Source organism: Aythya marila (assembly GCF_965140915.1).
Source record: "Aythya marila genome assembly, chromosome: 1".
NCBI classification, from domain to species: domain Eukaryota; kingdom Metazoa; phylum Chordata; class Aves; order Anseriformes; family Anatidae; genus Aythya; species Aythya marila.
The window spans coordinates 28,115,095-28,132,505 of record NC_139042.1 but is presented as its reverse complement, the minus strand read 5'-3'; the positions used below and the strand labels follow the sequence as shown (position 1 = coordinate 28,132,505).

General features: G+C 42.9%; 1 protein-coding gene across 1 annotated transcript; it reads right to left on the bottom strand.

Annotated features, from left to right (window-relative positions):
• Nucleotides 1-3,527: 3,527 nt before the first annotated feature.
• DLEU7 (deleted in lymphocytic leukemia 7) lies at nucleotides 3,528-11,263 on the bottom strand (the record flags this gene model as incomplete). Its single annotated transcript, XM_082751910.1, has 2 exons — nucleotides 3,528-3,734; nucleotides 10,973-11,263. The coding sequence occupies 2 exons, from the start codon at nucleotides 11,261-11,263 to the stop codon at nucleotides 3,528-3,530; spliced, it is 498 nt and encodes a 165-aa protein (XP_082608036.1).
• Between the last annotated feature and the right edge of the window lie 6,148 nt (nucleotides 11,264-17,411).

Sequence of the window (17,411 nt, the reverse complement as noted above, 5' to 3'; positions counted from 1 at the left end):
GTGCTAAATCAGGTGGTGCCATTTGGAAAGCACGGCAGAAAAGGCGAGACACATACGGAGGGTTTTAAACACAGATGGGTATATGAAATCACAGAGGTGCAAGCAGTGTTCATTCACCATCAGAACCTGAAGCTGAGTATCTTAGCATGAACAGTAAGCTTTCTGGGGTGGGTGTGACACGCGAGATGGTGACATAACCCCCATTCCTCAAGGACAGCTATTTCTGGGCAGCAGGTTCCTTTGCACCATCCTTGCTTCCCATTTTGGGAGCAGGAAGAGACATTTCAGGCTATTCTTTCCAATGCTCTGATTTTCACCCACCGTGTAGCAAAGGCGATATTGCAGAGAGCAGCTCGCATCCTGCTTGGAGGGCTGCTCACCATGCAGGGGTCCTCCACGAGGCCAGGCGAGCTGTGAATCCCCACCCCAGGGACATGTCAGATGCAAATATCTCCTGCCATGCTTCATCTCGATTAAGGTATGATGAAACGGGGCCTCGAGCCTCAGACGTGCCAAGGGGTAACATGATATAAACATGCAGCTGCGCTGATCTCCTGAAAGGGGGTGGGTTGCACATTTTGCAATTAGGGTGAGCTAATTGTATGCACGCAGGCAGTTGCCACGGCTCAGCTGATGGGTGGTAACTTATTAAACCACAGTAACGTGAGCACTTTGAGCCATGAAACCATACTCAAAGTGTTTGCAGATTCAGGGCCTGAGAAACCATCGCCCTCTGGTTCAGTTGCACCATCGTCCTGAAGACAAGAAAAGGGCCTGAAAACCTGTGCTGTACAGTCAGATGCAAGATGAGGTTTCCCATGGGACTCTTAAATTTCTAGTCAGAATTTCAAAGAATTTAACAGTGTTTTCTTTTTAAATGACCTTGACTCAAAATATTCACTTTAAGTGGGAATGTTTGGGAAAGAAAGAGTTCTGGAAATTTTCAGCATAAACAGTAATTCTTGTAAAATAACATGGAGAGTCATATTCAGAAGGCCTAAATTTCCCCCAAGTCTCTGGGTCTTGTGTTTCTTACCTGCTAGGGATCTCTACAGGCCTAGAGCCATCCAGAAGGGAACCTGTCCAATTTGGTGGAACTGTGGCCGGAGTATTTTTTTTAGATGTAATGCGCTTTTAATATGTAGCACTTGCTAGTTTCTTAGAAGCTTGAAGAGAAAATTACCTGCCAAATGTTTTCATTCCTCTGTACTTGGTCATTAATTTTGTGCGCGCATGCATGTGACTGGGCAAAGGGAGTTGAAATCGTCCTTTTTTTATTATTATTCAGAACCTTCCCCATGCCAACCCCGTTAGCAGTGCTGATGATGTGAGATTTGACCTTGCATAGCTCTAATTCTGGCCCTGCTGAAGTCAATGGGATTTTGCTATTGATCGTCCTCACACCAGGGCTGTGGCACTCTGGAGTGGATAGAAATGAAGACTGTAGAGAACCCTTGGGGAAGATTTTCTTTTAAATGATTTTTTAATGATCCTGGAGATAAAAATGTTTGCATTTGGGGCTAATGCCCTGCTGAAGGAATGCAAACACTGTAATACGGGGCTGGTGCATGAGAGCAGATTGAGTCATGCTGGTAGAAACAACTGTAGAAAGACAGAGAGAGACTTGCCTAAATGGTGGGAAATGAAGAAACAGCTCCTTGAAGCCACTGCTGGTGTGTCAGGGATCCAGAGGGTGTCTGTCACACTGAAGGAGGGTGAAGGCATCCCTCTCCAGAGCACAGAGCAGGGGCACCTCAGGGATGAAGCTGCTTTCACCCAGGTTTCAACTCCTAACCAAAAATGGCAAAAAAGCTCATTTCACAGGGCTTCAGGCCTCTGTCCCTTTGCCATGAAGGGTGGTGCCAGTGTCGGCAGATACCAATGCAGGGATGCGTGTAACACCATTGTGCGAACCCAGCCCAGATCCCCTTGGTTTGTTTGCTGCCTGCTGTTGGGCTCAGAGCTGCCCTGGAGATCACAACATTTCGGCAAACACCACCGTATTTTGCTGCCAACAGAGCCCTTTTCCCCAGTTCCCTTGAGGGAGAGAGTCACATTAAAAATAAAAATAAAAAAAAAAGAAAAAAAAAAAAAAAAAAAAAGGAGATACATGGTTCTGACCCAACCTTCATGGTTTTTCTTCCCATGTTTAAATGAATTCTGAGCTGCAACATCCCCCAAAATTTCAACCTGGGGCAGTTGTCTGCATTCACACTAAGAGCCAGTGAATAAGTGTTTTGAGGTAGCCTTAATTATAGCTGTGAGAATGACACCAGTGTAACATTTAAAGTGTGAACATAAAATATGGCAAATCAATCAGAGTATGGAACCACACTCGGAAAGTATTCAGCTGATGATGTTCATGATCACACATTTAAAAAAAAAAAAAAAAAGAGAGAGAGAGAGAGAAAGAAAGAAAGAAAAAATCACACGTGGAAATTCACTCCTCTAGCCAATGGAAAGAGATACTTTTCTATCTCTTAGTCTACAAAATTCCCTCACCTACTACTACCCAAATCACAGTTAAAAGGAGCTTAATTTATCCCTTTGAAAAAAAGAAAAAAGAAAAAAAGAAAAAAAAAGTTTTACAAGCCGTTATTCCTGCTCAGCAATCACACAGACATTAAATCTTATTGCAAAAAGAGGGGGGAATGCCTCTTTTCAGCATTACAACTGCAGCTGTTTGACAGCAGTAAGTGACTTCATAAACCCTCCTGATTTGGCAGTAGGAGAGCAGAATTTTATGCTGTCTGCTACACAGTCACAGGGGCTGAGAAAGCTCTGCAAAGCAATCTTCACAAATGTTTCACCTCAGTTTATAAATACCTTTGCTTCACCGTGTTAATGCCTCTTTTGCTTTGCTTTCCATTCACCTCCACTGGATCATCTACCAAGACCTTTTATGGCTTTAAAGCAATTGATCCCATAGGTCCCACATATTTTTTCTTCTTTTTTTTCTTTTTCTTTTCTCAGTGGAAGATACCGCACCTTCACCTTTCCATTGATTTGTTGGCTTTCTGTGGTAAAATGCAATAAAGATTTAGCAGGCTGTCTTTACTTGCAGTGTTAGCAGGCTGTATACCTTCTCGTGAAAGGGTCCGTACTTACACCCTATACTTTCTCTGTCTCTACAAGGTGTCCACTCCATAAATAATTACTTGGAAAAACATTCTCCTGAGCTGTGATGAAAATAGAGATTTCTAATGGTTGTCATTTCAGCCTCTACCTTTCGGTCTTCATTTTGAGACCTTATTATTTAAGAACACATTCCTGTTCCTCCAGAGCAACTTCTGGAGATGTTCCCAGCTCCCATTTATATGACTTTGGTATGAGTTTTGATATAAGAAGGCTATTCAGTACTTTGCGGGAACATCATCTCCACTGGGAAGCCTCCACTGATGTGAAGTCAGCAGGAACTCTTGCTACGGTGAGATCTCCAGGATTCACCTTTCAAGTTATCTATTATTTTTATGGGACTGTTACAGCTCACATGCATCACTTGCTCCTTGGCCAAACAGCCTGCTGCTTCACACTGCCAGGAGATTTTGCAGGATTTGTCTCAGAGCAGATCGGACTGGGATATAAGGTTCCGAGGGGAAAACTGCCAGTGACCAAATGAGTTTCTCGATGATGGTCTTCAAACACTGGTGTGCTTCACGCAGATCCTTCTCAAATTGCTGTCCCTCTCTTTGTAAAGCCATGTGACTACAGATGTTTCTAAATTCAATGCTATCCTAAAAGCAAAACCAAAAAGAAGTGAGTGAAAAATAATGCTCCCCCAAGCTTTCTAGGCATGATTTTCTAGGCAGAAACCTCCCAACCATGAATGTTCATCTCTGATTTAGTGTGAAACATCTTTAGTTTTGAGATACATGTAGTGTAACCATTAAATGCTGCTGCAAACTCTCTTGGCAGGAAGCCTTGGGTAGCAGTTTCACCTACTCACTTTTAAGGGTCATTTGTCTTCCCCAGGCGTCAGCAATTAAATTTTTTTTAGTTCTGTTTCTACCAGACAGAGCTTTAGTAGCTGTCCTCAGCAATTCAACTCCCCGTAACCTGACAGGCAAGGGTAGGACCTCAGGAAACTGTAATACCCAGATGTCTCTGGAGAGCCCCCAATTGTTCCCAAGGACATTTTGTGATAGCAGCTCTCACTGAAGCACTGCTTCTGTGTGGTGTCCCTCATCTGAGAGGTGGCTGGCATCCCCATGGAGGCAGGCGACCCCAAAAGCCCTGCCAGTTGCACACCACAATGAAACAAGAAGGCTTCCCAGTCCCTCTGATGTAGCGGGGTGTGAGAAGTGCTGCTTGAACACCTGCACTGCCTGGGGCAAATGCATTCCTTCACCCATTCCAATGAACGTCATACTCTGCAGCTCATGGAAAGCCCTTCCTGCTGTGATTTGGAAAAAATCTAAGTGGAGCTGTTTTCCCTTGAAAGACCTGTAGTGCTGCTGGCTATAGGACCTTGTATGGCAGGGATAACCTTTTGCCTGCCATTGAGCAGGGCCAATGCAGGTTCGTGAGTTGGTGTACAATTATTCCACACATCTGCTAAAAGAAAAACATCTCTCCCTACACCCATCTGCTCCTACCCCTGCCAAAACAGGGTAGGAGCAGGTGGTAAAAGCAGAGTTTGAACTCACAGTGGTTCCTCAGCCTGGTTTGACCTAGGAAAGGACTGTGTCAGCGTGAAGAGATGAGCAGCTCAATGGTGGGAATGAACGTTTGGAGGTGAAGAGGATGAAACATCTTCTGGCAGCAGGATCAGCCTCTGTCAGCCTAAGATGGATGTGCAAATGTGTCCTCAAGCACAACCTGTGCTTTCACAAAGTCCCGTGCACAATGAAGGTGTCCGGACAAACTGTAGGGGACAAGGTAACCTTCTCCCATAGCAGGTGACACCTCTTACCCCCTTTACTTGACATTTTTACTCTTATAGTTAGTAGCAGCCTGTGCTTTTATCTGAGAAGAAATTGTGTTTTAATGTTTTTCTTAAAATCCTGCAGGTTTAGACTTAGTGTGGGTCTTACCTTTGTTATTAAAAGGAACAAAGAAACCAGTTTCTTTGAAAGTGGAACTCCATTTCACCTAGACAATCCCAGCTTCATAATGGTAACAGCAAAAAAGGGTTTGCAGTTGGAGGATGATAATGTGGGTTAGCATTGAAAACAGTGCCGCATGGCTGCCCCAGCCAGCAAACAGAAGGTATTCAGCATGGAAATATCTAAACTGGCCATCCAACACCATTCTTGGGCCCTTAGGTATTGTACCACAGCACTTGTGGGTCTGCTGTGGGCAAGGTGAACTCATCGCTCTGGTACGCCCCTGTGCTGAAAAGCCAGGGAGTCCTGAGTCAGGAGGTTAGCTGAAAAAAAAAGCAGCCCTTTTAACATATATTTCCAAAGTTTCCTTTTTCAGAAAGATTTTGATGTTTCCTTTGAAGGTCACCTTTCAAATCTGTTCTGTAAAGTTGCCTTAGGTATAAAATCCTTACTCAAATATATTAAAAGGTCAAATAAATTGCGCTAAGTAAACAAGCTAGCTTTGCAAGCTTTCGCAGGTGTCCAGCACATGGGAGCTTTAGGATACATGACAGAGAATAAAAACTTGACTTATCTCTCTCCTTTCAGTGAAAGCGGGCTGTAACTAACTGAAGCAAAAGTTTCAGACTAAAAATTCTTTCCGTTTTAACTTCAGGAAACAGGGCCTTTATGAACTGAACTGATAGAGAGCAGTGGTTCATGTGGTATTTAGCCATTTAGGAGATGCTAACAGGAATATCTGCAGTGATTTGATTTTAAGTGTTTTCAATTGCAGGACAGGAGCGGATCCTCCCTGCAGCTTTCGTTTGTCAAGATCCATATGTTTAGACAGATGAGTTAATAAAGAACCTCCCCCAGAATAAAAACAGCAGGGCCTACTGGTTTCAAGGCTCTCTAATTTACGGCTTAAAATTTTCCACTGCTCTGGGTCTGTTTCATGCAGTTGTCACTCAGTGGTAGGCTGAAGTTTCAGGATGTTTCTGATGGCCCAACTTTTATTTTCGAACTGTAATGTAAAATTGATCCTATCCACCACCTTGCTTCAGGTTTATGAAGAGGCCGCTCTTATAAAGGCTCCTTTACAGAAGGTACAAACTGCTTGTTTCCATCTTTTACTTTATTCTGAAGCGCCAACCTGACCCATCAAACAGACTCCTACAGCTGGCTCTAACAGACAGCTGCCTTTTTCTTCAGCTCGCTCAAATTTTAGACCCTGGCCGGCTGCCAACCCTCAACATTTTTGTTTAATCTCCGTGCACCCTGGTAGACAAAATTTCCACTGAGGACACAGTGGCAGTGGTGGTGCCCTGCTCCAGGTGCTGGATGCTCTCCGCAGTCAGCAGGCCAAAATTTGGGAGCTGGGGCTGGAGTGTCAGAGCTCCTAATGTCCATCCCTGGTAACTCGCTGCCTTTACCCCCACTATTTTTCCAGAATAATTTATCAGGATGGCTCAAATCCTGGAGGAATAAAATTCTCATTTAAAAAGTGATTTCTGTGGCTTCCCTTGGGTAAAAAGTCTGAGCCTGAGCTTCTTTCTTCCTGGAGACTCTGTATGTGGTCAACGGGGAGAGACAGGAATGGTTTATCTGACCTCAGATGCCTGTTTTGGGATGAAATGAAATTGGAGGTGCCTCCTTCTCTGTGATGACTCTGAAGGGAACACAGCTTGAGCTTCTCAGATAAGTTGCAGGGAAGCCTCTGAGGGACTGATGAGCCCCACCTCACATGGGTACCACCTCTCACCCCCCATTTTCTAAAACAGTTGCAGTTGGAAGATTTCTCCTAAGACATGCACCACCAAAAAATGGTGGAGTCGTTAATAATTTCTCGTAAAGTTACTATTTCTGTAGAAAAAATAATCCCCCAGGCCCCTAGTGTAGTTCATTCTGCGGTTTGCTGTTGTAAAGACTCTCTCTAACACAGCAGGTGCAGATGCATGCAGAGTGCAGCACTATCGTATTAATAAAATGGAACCGCCTAGGCATATTTCCTCCGAGCTTCCAGAAAGATCTTGGAGGCAATTCCTCACTTGAAAAACTTCAGATTGTTCATTTGTCAGCATTTAAAAAATATATATATATATCCACACAAACGAGTATTAATGCCTACAGCTTGCAAATAACTTTATGGAGGGTGAGGCAATTTTTTCCAGGATCAGCCTTCATATTAATTACTTTTAAAAATGAACGCTCAATGCTATTAGGTCCAGGAACAACTTCATAATATCAGTGACTGCAAAATGAAAAACGTGCAGGCTGGCACATTTGTTCAATCCGTGGTGGCAAGCGAGGAGTTTGCTGCTGTTTTATGCGAATTCTAATGAAAGCAATTTATCTCATTTCCGTCACCCCTAAGCCATTATTTATGAATCAGTCTTCAGATCTCTTGCATAAGGAAGAACTAGTCACTGAGAACTGATCTCCGATTTGTGTCAGGAAATCAGCAAGCAGAAAACAAGCTTATTAAGTACCATTAGATATGTCATGTATTAACAGCCATCCCCTCTCTGTTTCTTCCCCAAAAAGTGCAGATCCCCTAGGTGAAGAGCCCTGTGCTCATGCTGTGCAGAGATGCCTGGCTGCACCAGACTTTGCTGGCTGCTCTGCTGGGGAGCACAATACCTCTGGGTCCACCCGTGGCCAGACACAGCAATGTCTGATGCTGTGCTGTTTTCTGGTCAGCACTGAACTTGTTTTTTTTTTCTCTATTGCTCCCCAGGGATGGGTCTCAATACAGCAGGAAAGCTACCTGCCTGAGGGAAGCTCAGCACGGCTGCTTCATGCCACTGCTCAAGTCCCAGCAAAGCAACTTGCTCCCAGTACAAGTGCCACAGGGCTGACTTCACAGCAGCTGCACTGTTTCACCCCAGTGGGAGATTTAGGGCAAGGGGATTATGGTAATGTGCAGGTCTGCTGATGCAGAGCCTGCCAACCTGACCTTCTCCTTCTTCCACAGCCAGCAGAGCAGCAGCACCGCAGCACAGGGGCAGGAGAAACTTGCACAGTCAGAAGTTTTTTTATTATCCTGCCCTGCCAATCTGGCACCTCTAAAGGACAGTATTTTCTTTTCCCCTTTAAAGAAAATACCATGACTGTTTTGCAAACGGGACAGCTATTTTAACTTCTTAGTATGATTTATATTCCACTCCCTGCTGGCTGCCATCAAGATTGGCCCAGTCCAACCCGCTACACATTTCTGATTTAGTACCATTCAAGCGACCCCTTGGTAACTCCAGTGAAGGAGACAGGATGTTATCAAAAAGCTGGAGTAATGCATAGCTGCACCTGAGCACAGCCAGGGCAAGCCACACGCTGCTATTTCGGGAAGCCTTTCTACCTTTTATTTTTCCTTTTCAAATGCACTCAAATTGCTGCTTAAAATACCGAATCTCTCCCTGCGTTAAAAAAGGCCGTTCTGTTCGCCTTGGCAGTGTGTAATTACGGAAGAGAGAAAGCACGGACGTTATTACAGGGAGCCTTTGTGGAGGCAAAAGGCACGAGGAGATTCTTGTGGGTGCTGATGCCAGTAAACAGCTGGTCAGGCAGCGGGGCGATGCGGTCGTCAGTGTCCCAAGGCAGGGGGAAAGGGGCCTCTCGCCCTCCCATCTTCACACAGACAGCATGGCTAAGCAGCCTCTTTGCGGTTGTGTTGCATGCAAAATCAGTAATGACATGCTCGTTGTCACTAGCAAAGGATTTGCTCCAAATTCTTGCAAAGGTGTCACTTTTCATTAGAAGTTAATACCCACCTTTTAATTGCTAAGGACCAATGCTGTCTAACATGTACTGGGACACAGCAGAACATATTTCCAGTACTTTCAGGCAATGGGCAATTTAAGTGTTGTTCCTCCAGTTCCTTAAGTCTTCTTTTCCTTCAAAGCTATGTCTATCTATTTTGGGGGCATTGTATAGAATGATTATTTTTTTAACCAGTTCAGTTGATAAACCAATATCAATACCATAAACCGATAAAAAACAAACAAACAAAAAAAAAAAAAAAAAAACACCAAGGAACAATCCCAAAACAAATGAGAAACAGTAAAGTCAGGATTGTCAAGAAGGCCCAGAAAGAGGCACAAATACATCAAGAAACAAGAAGTACCAGATACTGACTATTAGCATGCATGATTATCTCTGAGCCATAAAACCAGAGTTTTCCTTCTAAAAACAGTGACTGGAAGGATATGTTACCATGGGCTTCCATGTTGAAGGGATTTTGGCCAACTCATTGGCTAAGAGCTTATTTTTAAAGGCTTGTTCATCTGAATTTATGAAGAGGTTATAATATAAATGGATCCCTTGAAATCCAATTTGCTTCAAAATCAAATCTGCAGCAGTGAAACTACTCACAGCTAAGGGGTCAGTTATCCATAATGCAGAGTCTGCGTAAACCTAGTGCAAAATTGATGTAACCTTATTGTAAAAGGGAAGGGGAAAAAGTCCTGGAGCTCAATGGGTCATGATAATGGGTTTTCAGTGAAAAAAATATAAATTAACTTCGAATGGAGTAGGAAAACCAGAATCCAAAGTAAACTATATTCCCAGTGGTATCTAAACACATACTTTTACAAAAGTAGTATTAAAGTAATTCTAGGAAAGAAGAGGAAGAAAATAAAATCTTCATTGAGATGGCTATATTTCATAAATCCAGCATTTGTTTGTACAAAAATAAATGCCATTAGTCTTGTTTATTTTAAATTACAAGTAATGAAGAAGTCTTACTGGAAAATTGGTTTTACAGAAGTCCAGCCTATCATTGTACCCTCATTTCTGAAGAGCGTTATCTAACAGTTTTAGCCGATTTTTAACACACTCATATACAGCTTCCAATATCACACCTTCCATCTCTAGGTGATTTGGACCCACAGTTTCAAAGGTTGCTTCTGATTCTTGGTGGCTGAATAGTGAATTGTATCTTGAGATAGCTTGGATTTGATTTTTCACAACAAAACTGGCTTTTCAACAAAGCCAGTCAGACTCTGCACATTGATCAAGCACTTGTGGAAACAGTGTCTGGCAATATCTCAAATTCATCACCAAAACTGAGAAGCCATAGCAAAGTTTTATTCACAAATATTTATCCACCAGATAAGACTTTCTGGCTAATTCTTTGCTGCTTCCCTATCCCCCAGCTTTCCACACTGTGCTGGTCTGTGCTGGAAAGGTTAACATAAAAGATCAGATTTATCTGTAGCTTAAATGGCCCAGCAATTGGTGCCAACTACTAATGGGGTTTCTGTGGAATGCACCTCTGCTAGCAAAAATTGGCTAAGAGCTGCCATCTTGTTCTACATGGTACAATCAAGATTCATCCAAAGGCAAGAGTTCTGGGGCAATGCCAAAGTAATTTGACTTGAAATTAGACACATCAGACTCCTTAACTAACCCTTAAACCCATCACTTGCAAGATCATATCTAGGCTTTTTCTTGAATTTCCTCCTGGGTGAATACACATAATTATTGCATTTTTCAGAAAACTGTAGGGTTTTTTTCAGGTAAATGTTCATTGGATCTCACATGCTGGATGTATGGTGTATCATTATGGAACAGCCATGAGCTCTGCTGGTTGGTCGTGTTTCCCTTGCAGGTTACTGGTCATTGCTGCATCTTCTGGTGTTGTTTTTTGGCTCTTTTAGGATAGAGGTTAAAACCAGCTTTTGAAAAAGTTCTAAGCAATCTTTCCAGGCTACTCAGCATGTGAGCAAAGCTTCATTCTGATAAGAAGTGGTTTGAACCCCCATGATGCAATTATACTGAACAATCAGTAGTTTTTTGACTGTATTGAAGGCTATAGGCTTAAATGAAAATTAATTGGCATGAAACTCTTCATGGCACAAAGAAAAACAAAAAACTTGGGGAAAAAAAAAAAGAAAAAAAAAAGGGAGAGAGAAAAAAAAAATGATTTCTTCTTTGTCTCTCTTACTTACTTTTGGATGGAGAAGAAAAGGATGCTGCTGTATGAGAGGGAGCAAGAGGGTCTGCTCTACTTCTATGAGTCTCGAAGTAGCATCAACTACTCGGGACAGCTTGCTGCGCAGAGCCATCTCTCGAAGGGTCTCATTCCTCACCAGCCAAGGCTGGGCCAGTCTGTGTGGCCTGGGCTCACCTGGGCTGAGGGGATTTAGGTCTCCAGTCTCTTCATCTTCCTCAGGAGTTTTCCCCAGGGCTTTTCTCTCTTCTTCCAGCTCCCAAGCCTGGCCAAGCCTGGCTACCTCCATCTCCCCTCCTGGGCTGTACCGAGCTGGGCCAGGACTGCCGGCACTGCTGGTTTGGGGCAGGGAAGGTTGTGGCGGACTGAGGGGAAGATGTGAGGCTGTGGCAGCCTCCCTGCCTCCACACACCAGCCAGAGGGTGTGGAGAGCCCCTGCCTGGTGCTCAAGGGACTCGAGCAGAGCAGCTGGGCCAGCCATCAGCTTCCCTTCCTAGCTCCAGGCCTGGTTGCAACCTTTTAAACCCTGCTAGTCCTCTTCCCTCCTCCTTATCTCTCACCCCACAGTGGGTGGCCACTTGCCCTGTCCCACCCTAGGCTCATTTTGGCAGTTTTTGGGGAGGTTTGCACATCCCTGGCCGGGTGAAGAGCAGGGTGTGGCGTAAATCTCCCTGTTGGCCCGGCCTGTTCAAGGAGCGGCCTCTGCCCTCTGAAGGCAGTGTTATAAAGCTGGGTGCTGAAGGATTTTACAGTGTGCTTCAATGAGGAATTTAAAAGGGGATCAAGGGCCAGAAGGAAAAGATTTCCTTTCAAACCCCTCCTGGCTTCAGGGATGATCAGCATGGATCTGGTGGAGGCTCCTGTGTCCCACACCAGGTGCCTCCAAGTGACACCGACCACTGGAAGTGCCCAGACATGATTTCCATCAAAACTTTTCAGCCTATCTTGGTTTTATTGCTATTATTACTCACAACCCCTAAATGCATCAAATGCATCCAAACCTGTCAGCCTGACAGTGCTGCATTTGGCACACAGGGAAAAAAAGAAAAAAATCCCAAGTAGGAAAACAGTGGGTTGGAAACGGGAAGGCTGAATGAGCCCCACCTGAAATAACTCCAAAAAAAGGCATTTCTGGCTTTGGCAAGTCCGCCAGAAGGATCCTATATGTTTTTGTATATGGTTCCCAGAGGGTTTAAAACTGTAAGATTTGATGCTAAACCTATTTCTGTGCTGTGAAACCAGGGACAGCTGTACAAATATTTGCTGTTTTTAATTAAACCTAACATTGCTACTTCCTTGATTTAAGTTAGGTCAAAGGACTGGCAATTTTATGCTTTGATAGATGAAGAAAAACAGTTGTGGGTGTTGTGTTTTAGAAATATGTTATAGGATAAGAAGTCTGAGGGAAAAGGCCTCAGAGGCTATAATAGCTCTGCCCTTGTGCTTTCTTCTCAGAGATGTTTTCCTTGTCAAATATTTTGCCTTATCCATATAGCAACTGTTTCACTGTTTCTACTGTAATTCTGATCATTATTTTTCCTTGCAAGACTTTTATCTAAACTTTCCATTTGCTCTTGAGTTAAACTTTAGGTAGCATTTTCACAGCTTTGTGTTCTTTATAAATTTAAATTAATCTGTTTTGTTGGTGGGAAATAAGGAGGGATGTGCTCAACCCCACTTTTTCTGGAACCCCTTACATCACCTAAGTCCCTCAGCAGATCATCTCACAACTCCTGCTTCTCAGAGAAGGGTTTTACTGTCCCTGTCTCTTACAAAATCAGATATATCAATCCTGTATTAAGTGTAAAGACAAAGTAAATCAGTTTGGAGACTTATTTTTTTGGTCACACAATGAAGACATCACAGCACCAACATAGAACAAGCAGGGAAAAATTCTCTTTTCAACTCCACGGCCAGTTTGTTGCTTGTCCTGAGGCTCTCCTGTCTCTCACTCGTCCAGTGTGGGAGCTGAGGATATTGATGCTGACTCTAGCAGTGACATGCTTGGGGACCCATACAGTAAAAGAGCCACATTTTAGAGTTCCTCAGGCTTTTAGAGGAGAGCAAAGACTACTTAGAATCAAGCAGGAAATTCTCTCAAATAGTCTTTTTGTCAAAAAAGCCCAATGCATCAACATACACTATATGTTGAAAAATATCCATTTTCATCAATATTCTGTTTAAAAAAAAAAAAATCAGGAAAAAGTTTCTAGAAAGTCAAAATAAAGCAATTTAATTTTTAGTCTGCATTTAAGCCAAAGTATAGACAAAAGGCACTACAAAGGAGTTAGGTAAGTGTTTCTTGCTTGGTTCATATTTTGGTTTTCGGGTGTTTAGTTTTGTTTTAGATTTTATTTTAGAGAAATTTTTGAGATTTCAACTTTTCATTCTCAGTGAAAATCTTAAAAATTGATCTGGAAAATAAAACAATTTCTTGCCTTTGATAATATAACAAAGACAGGAAGGACCGACCCTTCTACCTAGTTCAGTATTATTTCTACTTTAAAAGTCACATGCATCACAATGTTAAGTGTAACTAGTATCATAGGGCTTAAAGATCCTTCAATATATTCTAAGAAAGTTTTTTGTCATTATTATCATTGTTAGTGTATTATATTACTACTACCAACAGTTTTATGTTAGCATTAACACTGATTTTAAAAGATATTTTGCTTCTTTCCTAAAGGTATACACTTCACCCATCAGTTAATAGACAGCTGTCAGTTAGTATACCCCCATTCCTTCTTATAGGGGACTGTCAGGCTGGATTCACATCAGTCCGATACCTGTGTCAGGCAGTCAAACCAAATAACTGTGACTGAGGTAAAAGAGTAAAAGTAATTACAGGTAACTGAAAGTACTTGTGAAAGGTACAGGAGAATGAAGAAGAACTGGCAGATCTGTTGTTTATCAGTTTGCTCACTTCCTAAATTCTAGAAATGTGGTTTTCTTAGTGTCACGACGTTTTGAGGTGGATTAACATTTTAAAAAGCTGTTGGTTTTTTTTTTGGTGTGTTTGTTTTGTTTTGTTCTAGAAAAACAAGAAGTAACTCCAAATCCTCCAACAAGCCCTTATCAGGAATTCTTTTAGAGAAACATTATACAGGCGCAATTGCAAAAATGAGAAGTGGAAGTCTGTCTTTATTTCCAACATCTGCTTCCCTATCATTTCAATGTTTATCTATGTACCATGTGGAGCCTTTAAGATATTGAGCCATCCATCAAGTAGAGAGTAAACCAAGAGGAGATATATCACAACTTAATGTTAAAGAAATCATATGCTGTGACATCTACCTTCATTACCACTAGTACCTCTCACCTCATAACTAAAACTATGGCAGAACGGGTCTGTTATCTGCTTTTAACAGGGTTCTGGTGTGTATCCATAAATCCAGAGGTTCTCTTCTTGACACTGTAGCTGGCCCATCTGCTTTGCAGAGTATATCTGAAGGGGCAGAGATGAATGTAGAAGCTTCCCCCCGATTCTAATACATATAAGGAGAAGCCAAGTTTGTCCCTATTATACTTTTGCTATAACCGAATATATTTTTACAGTCAAAGAGTTTTTCTGAATGAGTTAACCATCCTTTCAGAAAAATAAGATGAATAGCTGCTTATTTTAATCTGGCAGCACTTTGAGCAAATACAGCATTTTTTCTGTCTCATATAGCTCAAGGCTAAAAACCGAAAGAGCAAGAAAACTCCTCTTCCCCTCCCCAACCCTTTTCAAAATGAAAGTCAAGTTTTTGTGGGATTCAGCACAATCCGTGGGATTTATGTTGCACCTGTTGAATTCTCACAAGAAATATCAATTAAAACATTGTGACTTTGGAAGGAGCATAGGAAATCTGTGGGGAGACTCGAGCTCCGTGGATTTTCTGCACCTGCAGCTGTCCCGCCTCAGTGCCTCTCTCGGGAAAGGGGGGCCATCGGGCCGGTGCCACGTGCCGCTCCATTTCCTTCGGTGCAGGGGGAGAAGAGAAGCCCATTTCCCTGAGCTGTGCCTTGCTTGCTCTCTCTCTTGTTTGAGTTGGCACCTCCTGACAGTGTTTGGACGATGAAGCCTTCCAGACACAGCAGTGGAGCATTCAGTCACACAGCTTTGGGACACTCTGCAGTGGATGGGGCTGGCAGTCGTGTTGAGCATTGGGGCTGCAGGAGGGGAGCAGGAGGCTGAGACACTATAGTTCCAAACAGAAATTAAAACTGATAATCATTTTTAATGATCCTGTTACCATGAGTTCATAAGCCTTTGTCCCTGGCCGGATTTAGTGATATTTACCAAGAACGGTTGGGTTCTGCATTGCTGCTGGTTGCTGCTGTTCTTTGCAAGTGGGGTGGCCATGGGAGAGCAGGACCATAGGGAGCACATAGACTCAGGAGAAAATGTGTGGCCAGCAAATATGCCACATATGTTCACAGAATGTGTTGATCTAATTTGGACTTGATTGGGTTGCCCTAATCACGCCTTATTTATTTATTTATTTGTATTAATTTTAATGTTGCTAAGGGAACTCCAGACTGTTGTGGAGATAGAATAAACATTTATAAAAGTTATGAGCCCTTTAGTTTCAAGGCAAAATCCAAACAGTAACTAATGAGGATTAGGAAGAAATTTGTCTTTAGTGAGAAGATAATTGCATGGTGTCCCTACATCATACATATTGACTTTTCTTGGGAGAGTGCTGGCACTCAGTATGGGCAGAGGAAGGATGTGTAGTCTGATCCACTGTGGCACAGGCCAGACCCATAAAGGATCCAGCTTTATAAAGTTCCCAGCTAAAATAAAAGTTTTTAGGGCACCTCCTGCTCTTACCCACCATAGTGGAGGATGGGTTTTAACTCATCTCTTGAAGGTGTTGCCTCACTGTAAGATGAAAAGTTATTTGGGGAAATGCTGTATCCATTCTGTTCAAGCTGGGCTAACAGAGGATCCAGTGCCTAATTGTGCAAAGAGCTCATAGAAGACATCATGGTTTTGTAGCCTTGTGATTCTGAGAAAAGTGGGTGCTGGACACCTGGCTGTGTCCAAGGGCTGTTTTAGCATTCTGTACAAGTATTTATGGAATACATACAGTGTCATGGGAACAAGGATTTGGGGCCCCCACAAGGGCAAAGCAAGTGAGACAATCCCATTTGCCAGGGGCTTCACTAACATCTCTTCTGTAAAACCACCCAAAAAGCTACCGATTTTCTCCGTCATTATACAAAGCAATGTGGAAGCTACTAGTGCTGCCCCAGCATGGAGCTGCTGGGGGGGTGTTCTGCTGCTGTGCACAGCCCATGGGGATAAGCCCCGGGAGTATTTAAGCAGAGGAATTCCTGGATAACGGATATTAATGCAGCTTAATAAGAAAAGCAATGAGAAAGTTTCCTGAGCAATTTCAGGTGCTCAGAAAACTTTCAGACGTGTAAAACGTTCATGGATAACCAGCAGAGGCTTTCAGAGTGCAGTTTTGAGAGCAGGCATGTGAATTCTGCCATTTAAGTGTCAACTGCTGTAGCTGGATGTTGAGCCTAAGAACAGCTGTACTGGTTTGGATCGCTGTACTATGAGCCTGTATTCTCCCAAAGTATCAGGGGATATCCTTTGAGTTGTGGTGTCGGGTTTATATTTTATTTTATTTTATTTCTGAATGAGGCTTATTCCCAGAACTTTAATCGTGCTCGCCCTACAACTGCCCCCCAACCAGGCCACTTGTCTGCCTGAATTGTGGCAAGGGAGAGCCACATTCACCATATACCCCAGAGAAAAAGAAAACAGTGGCCACAAGGAGATGCCTGTTGATGAACAAGAAAAGGTGAGTAGGCTGTGAAGTGTTTCCACAGCTTCTGACCTTTTTCAGCTAGGGGCATTTTCTGTGTCTCTGAATTTTATTTATTTATTTATTTATTTTAATAATCCATAGTGGATACCGCTCCAAGTGTTTGTCCACTCTCCCTTTAAACCCATGTAAAATTGTTGCAGCCACAATGTCTTTCGGCAATGAAGTTTGTGCCCACTTGCCACTTGAGGAATCACTTCTTTACATTTGTTTTCAACCTGGCTTTTTTATGGTCCATCATTCTTGTACTGGAAGGACAAATGAGTAGTCAATCCTTCTCCATGGAGCCAGGACTTTGGAGTTCTCTATCATACCACCTCTTTTGCAGGCTGGAGAACCCAAATCTGTGTAGCCATGTAAGTCATTTCATAACCTTAGTCAACCCTCATGCTCTTCTTTGAGCCCTTGCCATTCTGAGAAGAGGAGACCAGATCAAAAAGGATTCAAGGAGACAGTGAACCCTGTTTTTCAAGATGTTCATTGTTCAAAGAGCCCTTCTGGTGTTACTGCTCCCTTCCAGACTCTTCCCTTTCTCCTAGGGTTGTGACCCCTATAGAGGGCCATCCCTTGTCCTGAAAGCATAAAGTCAGCCTTATAAAATGATGAATACCT